The 14,212-nt window shown below is 39.5% G+C and overlaps 1 protein-coding gene across 1 annotated transcript in view; it reads left to right on the top strand.

Moving 5' to 3' along the window:
• Positions 1 to 14,212, top strand: part of Gipc2 (GIPC PDZ domain containing family member 2) — a 72,172-nt gene that overhangs the window by 30,772 nt on the left and 27,188 nt on the right. Inside the window, exon 3 of the mRNA XM_090333711.1 lies at positions 6,757 to 6,937. Within this exon, the coding sequence (XP_090189837.1) occupies positions 6,757 to 6,937 (181 nt within the window). The remainder of the gene's footprint in view (positions 1 to 6,756; positions 6,938 to 14,212) is intronic.

The following is a 14,212-nucleotide window of genomic DNA, read 5'->3' as shown; positions in this document are numbered from 1 at the left end:
ACAAGATGAACATGTCTGATTTGGGGATGAAAATTATAATTAAAGAGAAAGAAAAATAGACATCTCTTTAGAAGTAATTCTACTGTAGTGAGTGCAGCCGTCCCTCACTATCTGTGGTGGGATAGCTATCAAGTCCTTTGGCATGCTGAAATCTATAGATGTTTAAGTACTTAATATAAACATCATAGTATGCCCACATAATCAATGCACTTTGTCCTGTATACTTTAAACTTTCTCTAGATTACTTATAATATCTAGTGCAATGTAAGTGCTATGAAGACATGAAAAATGTCCATGTACATTCAGAAAAGATGCATTGTTTACATTTCTTTGGTACCTTGCTATGCTACCCAGGCTTGTCTAAATATGCCATGGTGCAAGTAATCCTTAGAGCTAAATGGAGTAATAGTAATGGCTGGTTTATTCTGAACGCTTATTGTATAGTAGGCACTTTGCATGCATTTTCTCATTTAAGTCTCCAACAGTTCTATTTTCCTAGTGGTATATCTTTTCTTTTTATTTACTTCGATTTTTCAGTGTAACACATTTTGAGGTACATTTTAGTGTTTATGCATTAACACCTGTGAAGCTAAAACAGGATCCACGGAAATCACATTTCTACTGCTCTGAAGGCTTTGCCATCAACACCTGTTGTCCCAGGGTGTTCTGCCACCACTGGCTTATTTTTGAAGTATACACAATCACATGTTATGTCCTCTGTTGCTTTGGATTTCTTTTCTTTTCTTTCCTTTTTTTTTTTTTTTTTTTTGCCAGTTCTGGGCTTGAGCTCAGGGCCTGAGCACTTTCTCAAGGCTAGAACTCTTCCACTTGAGCCTCAGCACCACTTCTGGCTTTTTTTTTTTTTTTTGTATGTGTGTGGTACTGAGGAATTGAACCCTGGTCTTCGGGCATGCTAGGCAAGCACTCTACCACTAGGCCAGATTCCCGGCCCCTGGATTTCTTTTTAACATGATGTCTAAGGGCTTTATCTATGGTAGGTCCTATTAGGAACTCTGGTTTTGCAGATGTAAAAATAGAATCAGGAGGATTCAATCCCTTGCCCCAAATTACACAGCTGGGCAAATACATGATCTAAGTCTGGGAAATCTGACTGCAGAACTGGTGCTCCTAAGTGCCCTGAGCTAAAAGCAGTGATGGCTTCAGAAAATACGTGCTATATTTCTTTATTTTATCTAAGCCCTGATTTGCTGACACAATCATTAAAGCACTATTCCTACAGAAGTTATCTTGCCTGTGAATGGTACTCTGGTTTACCCCTAGAAATAGCGGCTATTTTTAGCTCTGTAGAAGATATGACTGTGCTTCTGGTTGAGCATGTGAGCCAGTGGAAAATGTGTGAGTTGAGCAAGTCATGTGGGCTAATCCTGGGGAAGCTCAGGACAAGAGAGACATCAGCAGTACTTTTTGAATGTCAGCCGAGCAGGCTTGCGAAGGTTTGCAAACATGTCTGGAGTTTTTAGATGTTGACCTGTGACGTGCAGAGATTGTGTTTCTACTTTTTAAAATATGCCCTGTCAGACATGTGCGGCCTCAGAGAACTCATCACAGCCCTGGGAAGACAGGGTACGTTGGTAGCAAAGGAGAAAGAGGGACCTGATTCTATTGCAGTTTACTTTTTGTATTGTTATTGTAAAGGTGATGTGCAGAGGGATTGCAGTTCTATAAGTCAGGTAATGAGTAGATTTCTTTCTGGACAATGTCACCCCTTCCCTTGTAAGGTCACATTACAAGAGGGATTCAGATGATACCATGGACATTGTTGATAATACTTTAAAGAATATGGTTTATATATATGGTTTTAAAGGTATAGCTGTGAAAATGCATGATTTGAAAACAGCAGCAAGAAGTTGCTGGATCTACTGTGCTCTACCACTTGATATAAGTCAGTATTTAAAAGCTCATCTAACTCAGAGGGACTGTTTCGGTTTTAGAGATGGGTATTTTCCTTTGTCTTATGTTTGGAGAAATGCTTGATTTGAAAGTATGATGGTACTGTTCTACAAAGCAGCGTAGGAGAAAGATGCTGCTGAGGTCAATTTTTTTGGGGGGGGTGCTGGAACTGTAGAGTGAATACAGGGGTTGGGCACTGTCCCTCAGCTTTTGTGCTCAAGGCTAGTGCTCCCACTTGAGCCCTACCTCTACCTCTAGCTTTTGGTGGTTAATTGGAGATAAGAGTCTCCTGGATTTCCCTGCCCAGGTTGGCTTCAAACTGCATTCCTCAGTAGCTAGGATTTTGAGTGACTAAGATTACAGGCATGAACCACAGGTGCCTGAACAGCTTCATTCTTTATATATTACTTCTTGGATTTAAAATTTTTCTCTATTAAATGAATTATTTAGAGACAAGGTCTTGCTATATGTAGCCCAGGCTGGTCTTAAGCTCCCCATTCTCCTTCTTCAACTTCCTGAATGTTGGAATTATTAGGCATGTACCACTTCACCACGCTCTTGTGGGTTGATCTTTTTAGGTGTTTTGATTTGCTATTTTAATACTATAAGCGCAGGACTCCAAGTGATGCTGCCATTATAGATACAGACATACAGACATACATACATACAGACAGACAGACACACACACACACACCACACACACACACACACACACACACACACACACACACACACACACAAAAGAGGAATGGAGAGAGGGAGAGAGAGAAGAAAGGGAGGGATAGAGGGACAGAAGGGGGGAGAGACATTTTTCAAAATTTTATAATTATAGCATCTCTGTTTTAAAAGTAGTTCTATTATTAATGCTATCATGTTGACCAAGCCATGGTATTATTTTGTGCTTTAATTTTCTCTCCCTCTTTCTCTCTCTTTCTCTTTTTGGTGGTACAAGGGTTTGAACTCAAGGCATGGTATTTTACCACTTGAGCCATACATACTCACCTTAATTGGAACAATAACTACTCCACTCCTAGCCTTATTGAGAGGCAGTGAATTAAAAATTTAATGATTTATAGTGATGTGTGAATATTAATTTGTTATTTAAACAAGAATTGAGGACAGTATTGAAAGTCTCAAGGGTGTAGGTCTCAGAATTGCCAAGTGTGGCTGTAGGGCCACCTGGAGTCCTGTGCCTAGAATCTGGGGACTGGAACGATGCAACCCTAGGATAGTGCTTATATTTGTGGTGGAGGCATATTTGTGCTAGAAATTCAGAGGGTGAGTATGATGGAAGCTTCTATATCATAATGATTGAAAATGATTGTAAACCTCTATGTTTAATTATGTATTCGTATCTCCCAAGGAATATTCAGTAAGCTGCATTCTGTTGTAGCCTCAGTTTCAAAGCCAGATGAAAGTCTTTTAGGGAGTGAAGAATAATGTAAATAATTCAATAATTATAACATGAATAAGTATATTTTCCATGCCTTAGTCATTCAGACCTCACTCACAACCCTTAGCAATCTTATCAATGTCTATAAAGTCATTGCATGATTGTGAAAATACATTGGATATCATTACCTTCATTGCTTGTTTGTTCATTGAACGTACTTAGGAGGCTAAGGCTAGGTAATCTTTAAAATAACATTTAAAATATTACTTTATTTCTGTATCTGATCCACCTCCTGGATTCTTTAAGTTTCTTATGTTGATTTCCCTTTCTCTTCATTCCAGATCTTTATCTGCTGCTTGTGGCATAGGCTTTCATTTTTTTCCCCTGGCCACCTGGATTCTCACCCTGCAGTTTGTTTTCACTTCTGCCTTTTCTCCATCTGCCCGGGCACTTTCCTGTGACCTTTATAGCTGCTCACAGGCTTGGGCAATGCTAGATGGCTGTTACTCTGATCTGTAATTCGCTGGTAAGAAACTTGCATGACTTTTAAGTCTTCTGCCTAATTAACTTTATGTAATGCATATTTAAAATAAAATAATAAAGTGAGGGGGGGGGGAGTTTGGCCTAGTGGTAGACCGGGTTCCATTCCTTGGTAACACATACACAGAAAAAGCCAGAAATGTTGCTGTGACTCACATGGTAGAGCTCTAGCCATGAGAAAGCCCAAGGAGAGCATACAGGCCCTGAGTTCAAGCCTCACAACTGGCAAAAAAAAAATCAATAAAATAAAGTAATAATAATTATAAGTCTTAAAAACTAAAAATACATGGTAGGATGTTGAAATTTGTATGGTACAATTAATCAAATAGGTTAAAGGTGTATTAAGAGGTGAACAAGAATAAAAAGAGAAATGTTGAAGGGCAAGTGTAGATTTTGAAAATTCTTTAATGGCTTAAGAATAGTTATGTACCATTATTATAGGTTTTTTCTTTCCTCCTCCTCCACCACCTCCTCCTCCTCCATCTGCTTTTTCTTTTGTCTTTCATCTGTTGTTTCATCTTGCTTCTTTTTGTGTGTGTTTATGTGCCAGTACTCAGAACCTTGTACTCTTGCTTAGCTTTTTCTGCTCAAGGCTGGTTATCTGCACTTGAACCATACCTGTATCTCCACTTTTTTTGCATTAATTAGAGATAAAAGTCTTTTAGATTTGTATACTCAATATGGTTTCTTTCTCAGATCTCAGCCTCCTGAGTAGCTGAGATCACAGGTACAAGCCCTGGCACCTAATCTTCATCCTGTTTCTTTTTCTGGGATAGTTCAGCAGTTGTAGTTGCACTGAGTGACAACTACATTTCTACTAGCTAATAAATGTTTCTAGATTAAGAACTTTCTGGTACCTTATAATTAACGGTAATAAGTAACAATCTGTTGAAGTAGGCATTAATATACTATTTGCATATTGACATGTTAATGGTCAATGTGTAATTAAATATAGCAATATACTTAAAATTGGGGATTAAAAATATGTTGTGAGTTTTGGTATACGATCATATAATTTACCATTTTAAAGTGCCCAGCCTTTTTAGATTTGTCTTTTCTAATGTTGATGACAGTATTGTTGAGATAACAGGGTAAGTACCATGAATTCTTGTAAACTCAACACCCCATCCATGGTTCCTCTCATTGAGATGTTAACCTTCCACCTGGTGAGGCTGGGAAGCATATATGTTTTCACGACAAAGCAGTAGCAGCTGCAATGTGTCTAGCCTGTTCTTCCTTCCTAGGAAGGATTTGGGTATCCCGAGGCATACTGTGGCCTTTATCATGGCTCACTTTCTATCACTGTGGAGCAACTTGTACATCCTAGAAGGTCTGTTATCCTGCCAGGGTTTTCTGGAGTTCCAATGTCTAAAATTCGTTCAGAAATTCTTGGTGCCATGGTTTCCATCTTGTTTTGAGCCTGCGCAACGGATACATTGTAGGGAAAACTTAAGAGGCCTTGCATGTTGCCACACATCTTAAATCCTAGCATTCAAAAAGGAGAGGTAGAAGATTGTAAATTCAAGGCCAGTCTGGGCTTTATGGTAAGATCCTGTCTCTTCCTCTACCCACCCCAGTCAAGAAAAACCAGCCTAGAATCACAACTCATACCCCTAATCCTAGCTACTCAGTGAGCCCTGGCAGTCTATGAGACTCTTGACTCCAAAACCCAAAACAAAAAAAAAATCTATAAGCAGAGCTGTGGCTGTGGTCAAGAGATATAGGAGGTACAGGGTCAGCCTTGAGAGTAAACGCTAAGGGACACCACTACATAGATCCTCAGTTCAAACCCCAGTACCAGTATGTGTGCATGCACATGCATAGGTGTATGTGCAACACCTCCTCCCCCCACCCCCCCACACACAGAGGGAAGGGCCAGCCAGCCTGAAGCTTCTCCTTGGATCTTAAGTAGTCCTCATCTAAAACATACCTATTCAGGTGTTCTGGTGCAGGCCTATAATGCCAGCTACTTGTGATGTGGAGGCAGGAGGACTAGGAATTTGAGGCCAGCCTGGGCAAGGGTAGTGAAACTAACTCACTAACAAAAAAGTCAAATAAAAGGGATGAGAACATGGTTCCCCAGCATATGCGAAGCCTGGGGAAGACTTCTCAATACTACGCATGTACATGTACATGAACACACACATATACACACAATCACAATCATAATCGCCATAATCCTTCATCACCTTTAGAGACCCCCAAAATTGTTAACCATATTTGCCTATTAGATATTGGTCTTCTTAGCTTTGATCTTCAAATCTTTAAATTTGTAAAGAAGGCTTGAAAGATGTAGCCAGTAGAAAAAGCTTAAGTTCTATACATTTATAGTGGGACCCATGTTTTTAAATGATTCAGTATCACTCATCACTGTGTGAGCATGGGGCTAGGTACAAGAAATGTAAGGATGAACACACAATTGCTGACCCAATATTATCACAGAGTATGAATGGAGAGCAAGAAGTAAATAAACACTTGTACTATGCTGTGTTGATTCTTGCTGATCTTCTTAGGGCTCTGTCTCCCTATCAGTGATATGAGAGTCACATGTTAGAGTTCAGTGAAAATGCAAACATGAAATTCTTAACTTAGAGGTCAGTATGTAGTGCAAAAATTACCAAGAAAGGTAAGATGATCATATCACTGTGTTCATTCTTTGAGGAGTGGGTTGGAAGATGCCAAGAAAAACTTCCAAGAAGAGGTAGTTGCTTTGAAGGAGTTGAATTCTGAATGATACTGAAAATGAAGAATGGTTGTTCTTTTTGCTCCATCTTCAACTGAGCATTGCATTTATTTACAAATGTCATTGTGTATATATGTGTGTGTGCATATATATGTATGAAGATGAAAAAAGTGATGTCATACAGTTCTATTTCATACTAAGTTATCACAATTAATTTTCTCTCTTTCAGAGGATTAAAGATGGTAGCGTTATTGACTCAGTTAAAACAATCTGTGTGGGAGATCATATTGAATGCATAAATGGAGAAAATATCATTGGGCAGCGTCACTATGAAGTTGCTAAGAAGTTAAAGGAATTAAAAAAAGAGGAACTCTTCACCATGACATTAATAGAACCTAAGAAGGCATTTGGTAAGTTGTGTGTGTGTGTGTGTGTGTGTGTGTGTGTGTGTGTGTGTGCGCGTTCGCATGTGTGCCAGTCCTGAGGCTTGAACTCAGGGCTTAGGCACTGTCCCTGAGCTGTTTTGCTCAAGTCTAGCACTCTATAACTTGAGCTATAGTGCCACATCTTGCTTTTTTGGTGCATAATTGGAAATAAGAGTTTTGTGGACTTTCCTGTGTGAGCTGGCTTTGAGCTGTGATCTTCAGATGTCAGCATCCTGAGTAACTAGGATTATAGGCTTGAGCCACCAGCACCCACTTGGCATTGACATTTTCTGAACAAATCTTTGGAATCACAAAATATGAGATTGCATTTGAGGTAGCAATTTTAGTTTCTGAGACCAGCTTGTATAGTTTTCATTTTGCTGAGCGGAAGGATTTTTTTTTTTTAGAACTAGATCCTTAAACCATAATGAATGTTTAAAGATTTCAGTAGCAAAGATTTTAGTTCCCCACAGAGTTGGTATTTAAAATGGTGTGCGGTCTATTTTAAGGATTGCTTCACCTATACTTTTCCTCTATGGGTTTTTTGAATTGGCAGCCTGGAATGGTATGAAATTATTCTGTCTTTGGAGTGACATCTGTAATTGTCTTGTTTTAGCCATGGCAGCTGTATTCCAACTGTTGTTGAAATCCCCCGGGCCATCTCATCTACACAACAATGTGCCGGCCTCTCCTTCACTCCCCAGCACTATTTTAATAAGCCAGATGAAGGCCTAGTGTTCATCTGTGTTAAAATATCTTTAGCAAAATCATCCCAGGCCCACCCGTGACTCACCCGTGACCCCACCCATGCTATGTCCTTTCCTTAGCTTACAGGACATTAATCTATCTTCTAGTTGGTCTTTTATATTACTTTGTTAAGGTGGTTCATGAGAGAGATAGCCAATAAGAGACCAATTCGAGTGACCTATGAAGCATTATCTTTCCTCTGCTCCCTCATGGTTCTTTGCCGTAGAAGTACAGCACAGACTACTGATTTGAGGGGACAGTGGTAGGCATTTCCACAGAAATTATCCAGGAAGGGTGCCCCAGCCTGTGCTGTGGATGGACCACTCTAAGCCCCACCTCTGTAGTGTCTGTCATTCTCCCAGTGCACTGGGGCACCAGTGTTCATCTCTTAGAGCAAGGCAGGGGCCACTCAGCCATTTCTGAAGTTCCTTTGCAAATAACTTTACTTGCTAGTCCAACTCCTAGATAGAATGGTGGTGAAGAAACTGACAGAGGGGTCAGGAGTTTGGCCTAGTGGTAGAGTGCTTGCCTAGCATGCACAAAGCCAGGCCCTGAGTGCAAGCTCCAGGACTGGCAAAAAAAAAAAAAGAAAGAAAAAAGAAAAAGAGAGGATCAAGTAGTTTCAGATAAATATGTGTGTGTGTGTGTGTGTGTGTGTGTGTGTGTCTGTATACATGTGTATGTATGCATACATATGTGTATATCAGTACTGAATCTTGAATTCAGGCCTGGGCACTATCCCTTACCTTTTTTCTCAAGGCTCATGCTCTACCACTTGAGCCACACCTTCACGTCCAGCTTTTTGGAAGTTCATTGGAGATGACTTTCATGCTAGCTTTGACCTGTGATCCACAGAGCTCAGCCTCCTGAGAAGCTATAATTACAGATGTGAGCCACCATCATCCAGATAAATATTCTTATTTGGTTTAGAGTCTTTGTAATACAAAGATATTCTCTTAATACTGCTCAAGGATGATCATTTCTTTCTATAGTTATCTCTAGCACATTATCTGTTTTGCCGAAGTAATTGTTTTCTAATATTTTTCCTGCTGCGAGCATATGAATCTTTTCGTCCTTATGTCTCTGTGTAAAAAGTTTCTGATATACCTAAACTTGGGTGCTAGTTTGCTCAGCATCTTGAATGTGATACAAGTTGTCGTGTTTTGCTTTATGATTAGCAACTTTTTTCTTCTTCTATATGAGAGACATGTATAGTAGTTAATATACTTCACTCATTTACCTTACTGTTATTGGGCCTGATCTCTTTTTACTGCTTGAGCTTCTTGGATATATGTAAAAAATATCCTGGGTGGGATTTTTCAGCATCCCAAATTGTGTTGCTGTTGGAGGTTTAGGATACTTAGTGTATGATTTTGGAGTAATGATAAATTTTTATTTTCTAAACTGGTGGTTTATATATATTTTCTACTCTGAGTTAATTTTTTATTCTAGGCTCAAGTATGGAGGTTTTTCTCTTCAGTGAGCCTTGTAAACAAGGCATTGGTGGCTCATATCTGTAATATTAGCCACTCAGGAGACTGAGACCTGGATAATAGGAATTCCTAACTAGACTAGGCAGAAATGTCTGCTAAGCTCCACCTCTAAAAGGAAACCAACAAAAAGCAGGCTGGAAGCAGGTGTTACTAAGGAGGCTGAAATCTGAGGATCCTAGTTCAAAGCCACGTTGGGCGGGGAAACTATAAGACTCTTATCTCCAATTAGCCACCAACACACACACACACACACACACACACACACACACACACACACACACACACACACACACACACAACCCTCAGAAGCAGAGATATAGCTCAAGTGGTAGAGCTCTAGCCTTGAGCATAAAAACTCAGGGACAATATCCAGACCCAGAGTTGAAGATCAGGACTTGGGTGCACATGTGTACACACACACACACACACACACACACACACACACGCACACACACACACACACAGAGGCTTGGAAGTGTGGCTTAAATGGTACTCTGCCAGCTGAGTAGATAAGAGGTCCTGGTTTCTGAGTTCAAGCCCTGGAATCACAAAAAGAAAGAAAAGAGCAGAACAAGCCTGCTTTTGTTTTTGCCTTTGGGATAAAGCAAAACTAGTTTGTTCTTCATTTTCTGACCTCATTCTAGAGCTTAACTCTTTGTCAGGGAGAGGATGCGTCAGGAGTTTTTTAGAGGTACTAAATCTGATTAGACTTCCTTCAATTTTCTTGGTTCCCGTCCTTTTTTTTTTTTGTCAGTTGTGGGGCTTGAACTCTGGGGTGGGCATTGTTCCTGAGCTTTTCAGCTCAAGGCTACCATCCTACCCCTTGTACCATGGTGCCACTTCTGGTTTTCTAGTGATTAATTGGAGATAAGAGTCTCAGGAACTTTAGTGCCCCAGCTAACTTTGAATTGGGATCCTCAGATCTCAGCTTTCTTGAATAGCTAGGATTACAGGTGTAAGCCACCATGCCTGGCTTTTGGTTCCAGTCTTATGTTTTCTAGCATTATCAATGACTCAAAGGCAGAAATTCAGATTTGTTTCTTTCTTTTTTGTGTAGGTCTTCAGGCTTGAACTTGAGCGTTTTTTTGCCCAAGGCTAGCACTCTACCACTTGGCTACAGTTCCATTTCTAGCTTCTTGATAATTAATTGGATATGAGTCTTAAGACATTCCTTCTCAGGCTGGTTTTGAACTGAGATCCTCAGATCTCAGCCTCCTGAGTAGCTGGGATTACAGGCATTACAGCAAAGTTCATTCTTCTTATTTGAGACAGGACTTATTATGAAGCCCAGGATGGCTTCAAATTGGATATTTAGTTGCTCTTGAACTTGTGATTCTCTCTTTGGTCTCCCAAGTGCTGGGATTATAGAGTTACAACACCATTTATAGCAAAGAATTTGTCATCTTGGATTCTTACTAGGAGAAAGGACCAGTCTAAGTGAGACAGGATTCTCTCTGCACTCTGGCTGAAGCTTGTCATTCCTATTATCTAATGTGTCAGAAATGGCCATATTGCGTACATAGTATTTTGTAATTTCCTACGAACATTTTTAAAGATTTAGCCATGGGAACACACATGGGCTACATCTCAAAATGCAGTGAGCATTGCTTTGCATAGAATAGTAAGAATTGTGAGCATTAAATTTTAGGCACATGCTGCAGAGGCCAGTGTGTATATCAAGATTCTTTTGAGATTTATAGGACAAACACTATGTAATTTAAGGACAAGCATTTGTTGGAATATTGCCAGGCAGGTCTCAAACAAAGACAAAATTGATCAAATTTTGGAAAGAAATCTTCAGATATATGTGTATCAAGAACCTTTAATAACAGTTGCATAAGGGACTTCATCAAATTGTTTTTTGTTGCTCAATTTAGAATTAGAATACCTAGGAGGGAAGGGAGAGCTGATTTGGTTAGATGCCTGTCTTGACAGTGGGAAGAGCAAGCTGCATGCCAGATAGTTTACTAAGATTGCACAGAATATTGAGAGGGATAGTTCCACAAATAAGTAGTTGATGTTCCTTTTATAATTTTTCTAAGTGTTCTACCTTGTGCTGTAGGTACAGTAGTGCTGGTTTTCACTTCACTTTGAATCCAACTGTAGTGTTCTAATGGGACTGGACAAGGAGGAACCAGCCTGCTGTGTAACAGAAAGGGGAGGAGTCATAGTACTATAGAATAGAAAGGGGAGGGGCCATCATTCTGGGGAATAGGAAAGGAAGGGACCATCATACTGGGCAATTCTGAGCATGGAGGAGATGGCCTTGTAAATGGTCTTTATACAAGCATAGAAGAACAAGTCACTTGTCCCAAGAGCAGATACTCCATTGTAACTTTCCCAGGTTGGCTTTGGGCCCAAAGGGAAGAATAAAGGCCATTATAAATGTACCTTAGGATCTCTTGTGCTGGATACAATTTAAAACCATTTTTTTTTTTAGCCAGTAAATCTCAACCAGTATGTTTACAACACAAAGTGGAATTCAGTTAAAAATATCATAGTGAACTGGGTACCGGCGACTGATGCCTGTAATTTTAGCTATTTAGGAGATGGAAATCTCAAGATCATGGTTTCAAGTCAGCCTAGGTAGAAAAGTCCATGAGAATCTTACATACAATTAACCATCAAAAATCAGAAGTAGAGTTGTGGCTTAAGCAGTACATGCAAGTCTTCAGCTAAAAAGCTAAGGGATAGCACCATGGCCCTGAGTTCAAGACCCAGTACTAACACACACACACACACACACACACACACACACACTCACACACAAACACATCTTAGTGCTTTGTTTCTAGTAAGCACATTGTTATAAATGTGTTTCAGGGTAACATTGTCTAAAAATAAATGTACTCTTTTTTTTTTTCTTCTTTTTTTTTTTTTTGCCAGTCCTGGGCTTGAACTCAGGGCCTGAGCACTGTCCTTGGACTTTCTCAAGGCTAGAGCTCTACCACTTGAGCCTCAGCACCACTTCCAGCTTTTTTGTATGTATGTGGTACCAAGGAATCGAACCCAGGTCTTCATGCATGCTAGGCAAGCACTTTAACCACTAGGCCAAACTCCCGGCCCCAATAATAAATGTACTCTTTACCTGACTTATGTAACTGTAACCTCTCTGTACATCACCTTTATAATAACAATAAAAACATTTTTTTAAAAAAAGCACTTAGCACTGGGTGACTGTGGCTCCTGCCTGTAATCCAAGCTACTCAAGAGACTGAGAGCTAGGATTGTGATTTGAAGCCATCCCAGATAAGAAAGTCTGTGAGATTCTTATGTCCAATAAACTACTCAGAAAAAGTTTGAAGTGACTCCGTGGCTCAAGTGGTAGAGGGCTAGTCTTAAGCACAAAGAAACTCAGGGCCAGCACCAAGGCCTTGAGTTTAAGCCCCAGGACTGGCCAAAAAAAGAATCACTTAGCATAACAAATTATCTAAGTATCTATCTATGTATCTATGTATCTATCTATGTATCTATGTATCTATCTACCTATCTATCTGTATATCTATCTATATGTGTTTTAAATATACATAGTTCTTTACAGTGGAGACAGGGGAGAGATCAGGCTATATGACTGATAAGCCCATCAAGATCACACAGAACAGTATGAAGCACTAAAACACATTTGTATTAAACAATAAATAAACATGTATCTTTATATTTGTATGAATATATTGGTTATAGTATTTTGTATATTTCTTACTATGAAACATAACAAAAAGCAATTGAAAAAGGACTGGTTGAAATGACTTCCCTCTTGAACATTGCTAGTTTAGTGGGAAATCTTTCCCACACCTCTTATGGTTCCTCTCACTTTCTGATCCAGACTTCCTTCTTCCAGCCATGCATTGCTGGCAGCCTTCCCAGTCCTTATCAAGTATCTGCTGGAATGTCTCCAGAGGTATTTTTTTTTTTTTAGGGCATGGCTCACTTCCTTTCCCATTTGCAGTAAAAAAAAAAAAAACCATATCTTCACAATGAGCTCAACCCTGAAGGCTGCCCTGTAAACCTAGATTTTTCCCAAGCCTGTGAAAATCTATTCTTTAAGAAGATTTAGACTTTAAGTCCTGATCTCTCCAACTCATTGGTTTTCCTAGGAGACCTGGTAACTGCAGAAAAATGAAGCTTTGATTCTGTTTTGCTGACATGAATCTTGACTTCATGCCTCCTGAAGACTTTGTTTAATTTGTAACTTTTGCCCTGGATGAAAGAAGGTTTGTGGAAAGATACCAGAACTATTTCTGTGTTTCAGAATCAGAAAGGGAGTTAAAAGAAAAGTTTACTTCCTAAGAGATTTGTTTTGGGGGTTGGGTTTTGCAACTGGTCAGTCATATCTCCTTTTAGAGGGTTTCTTTTCTGGGCTGTGTATCCATCAGAATAGGATGTTAACTATGTGGAGTGAGAATCAATCCTTTGAGTCATTCACAGCTGGAAATCTCAGACTTTATCTTCCCCATTCAGCTTAAATGATGGATGTACTCCTTTTAAAGGCCGAGCCTATTTGGTGGAAGGAGATAAAATTTGGCTTTTAAGTCTTACTAGACTATTTAAGACTGATATTTTAAGGCTTTAAAAATAATTTTTAAAAGTATTCATGCTATTTCTGATGAAAAGAATTTCATCAACACATGCATGTTTGATACCTTTTCATAGAGTCTGACTTCTACAGAATATGCTGGTACAATAAAACAAGTAACCAGTATGAAATATAGTTGTGAAGGGTGTAGGCTCTGCCAAGTACAAACTGTGTGATGATGTGTTAGTCACTTCATCTTTCTCTACTGTCACTTTCTCATACAAAAAGTTAAAAGGAAGATAAAGTATATCATACCAAGCTGTTGTGAAGGTTAAATGATCAAACACATGGAAAACCCCATAGAACAGTCCCTGAAACATAGTAGAAGTTAATTATTAGGCTACAGTGGCTCACACCTGTAATCCCAGCTACTTAGGAGGCTGAGATCTCTGAAGATTGCGGTTTGAAGCCAGCCCGGGAAGAAAAGTCCATGAGACTCTTTATTTA

The sequence above is a fragment of the Megascapheus bottae genome, chromosome 6 (genome assembly GCF_031878675.1).
Source record: "Megascapheus bottae isolate mThoBot1 chromosome 6, mThoBot2.hap1, whole genome shotgun sequence".
Classification (NCBI taxonomy): Eukaryota; Metazoa; Chordata; class Mammalia; order Rodentia; family Geomyidae; genus Megascapheus; species Megascapheus bottae.
Note: the sequence above shows the minus strand (reverse complement) of the source record. Positions and strands in the feature narration are given on the sequence as shown.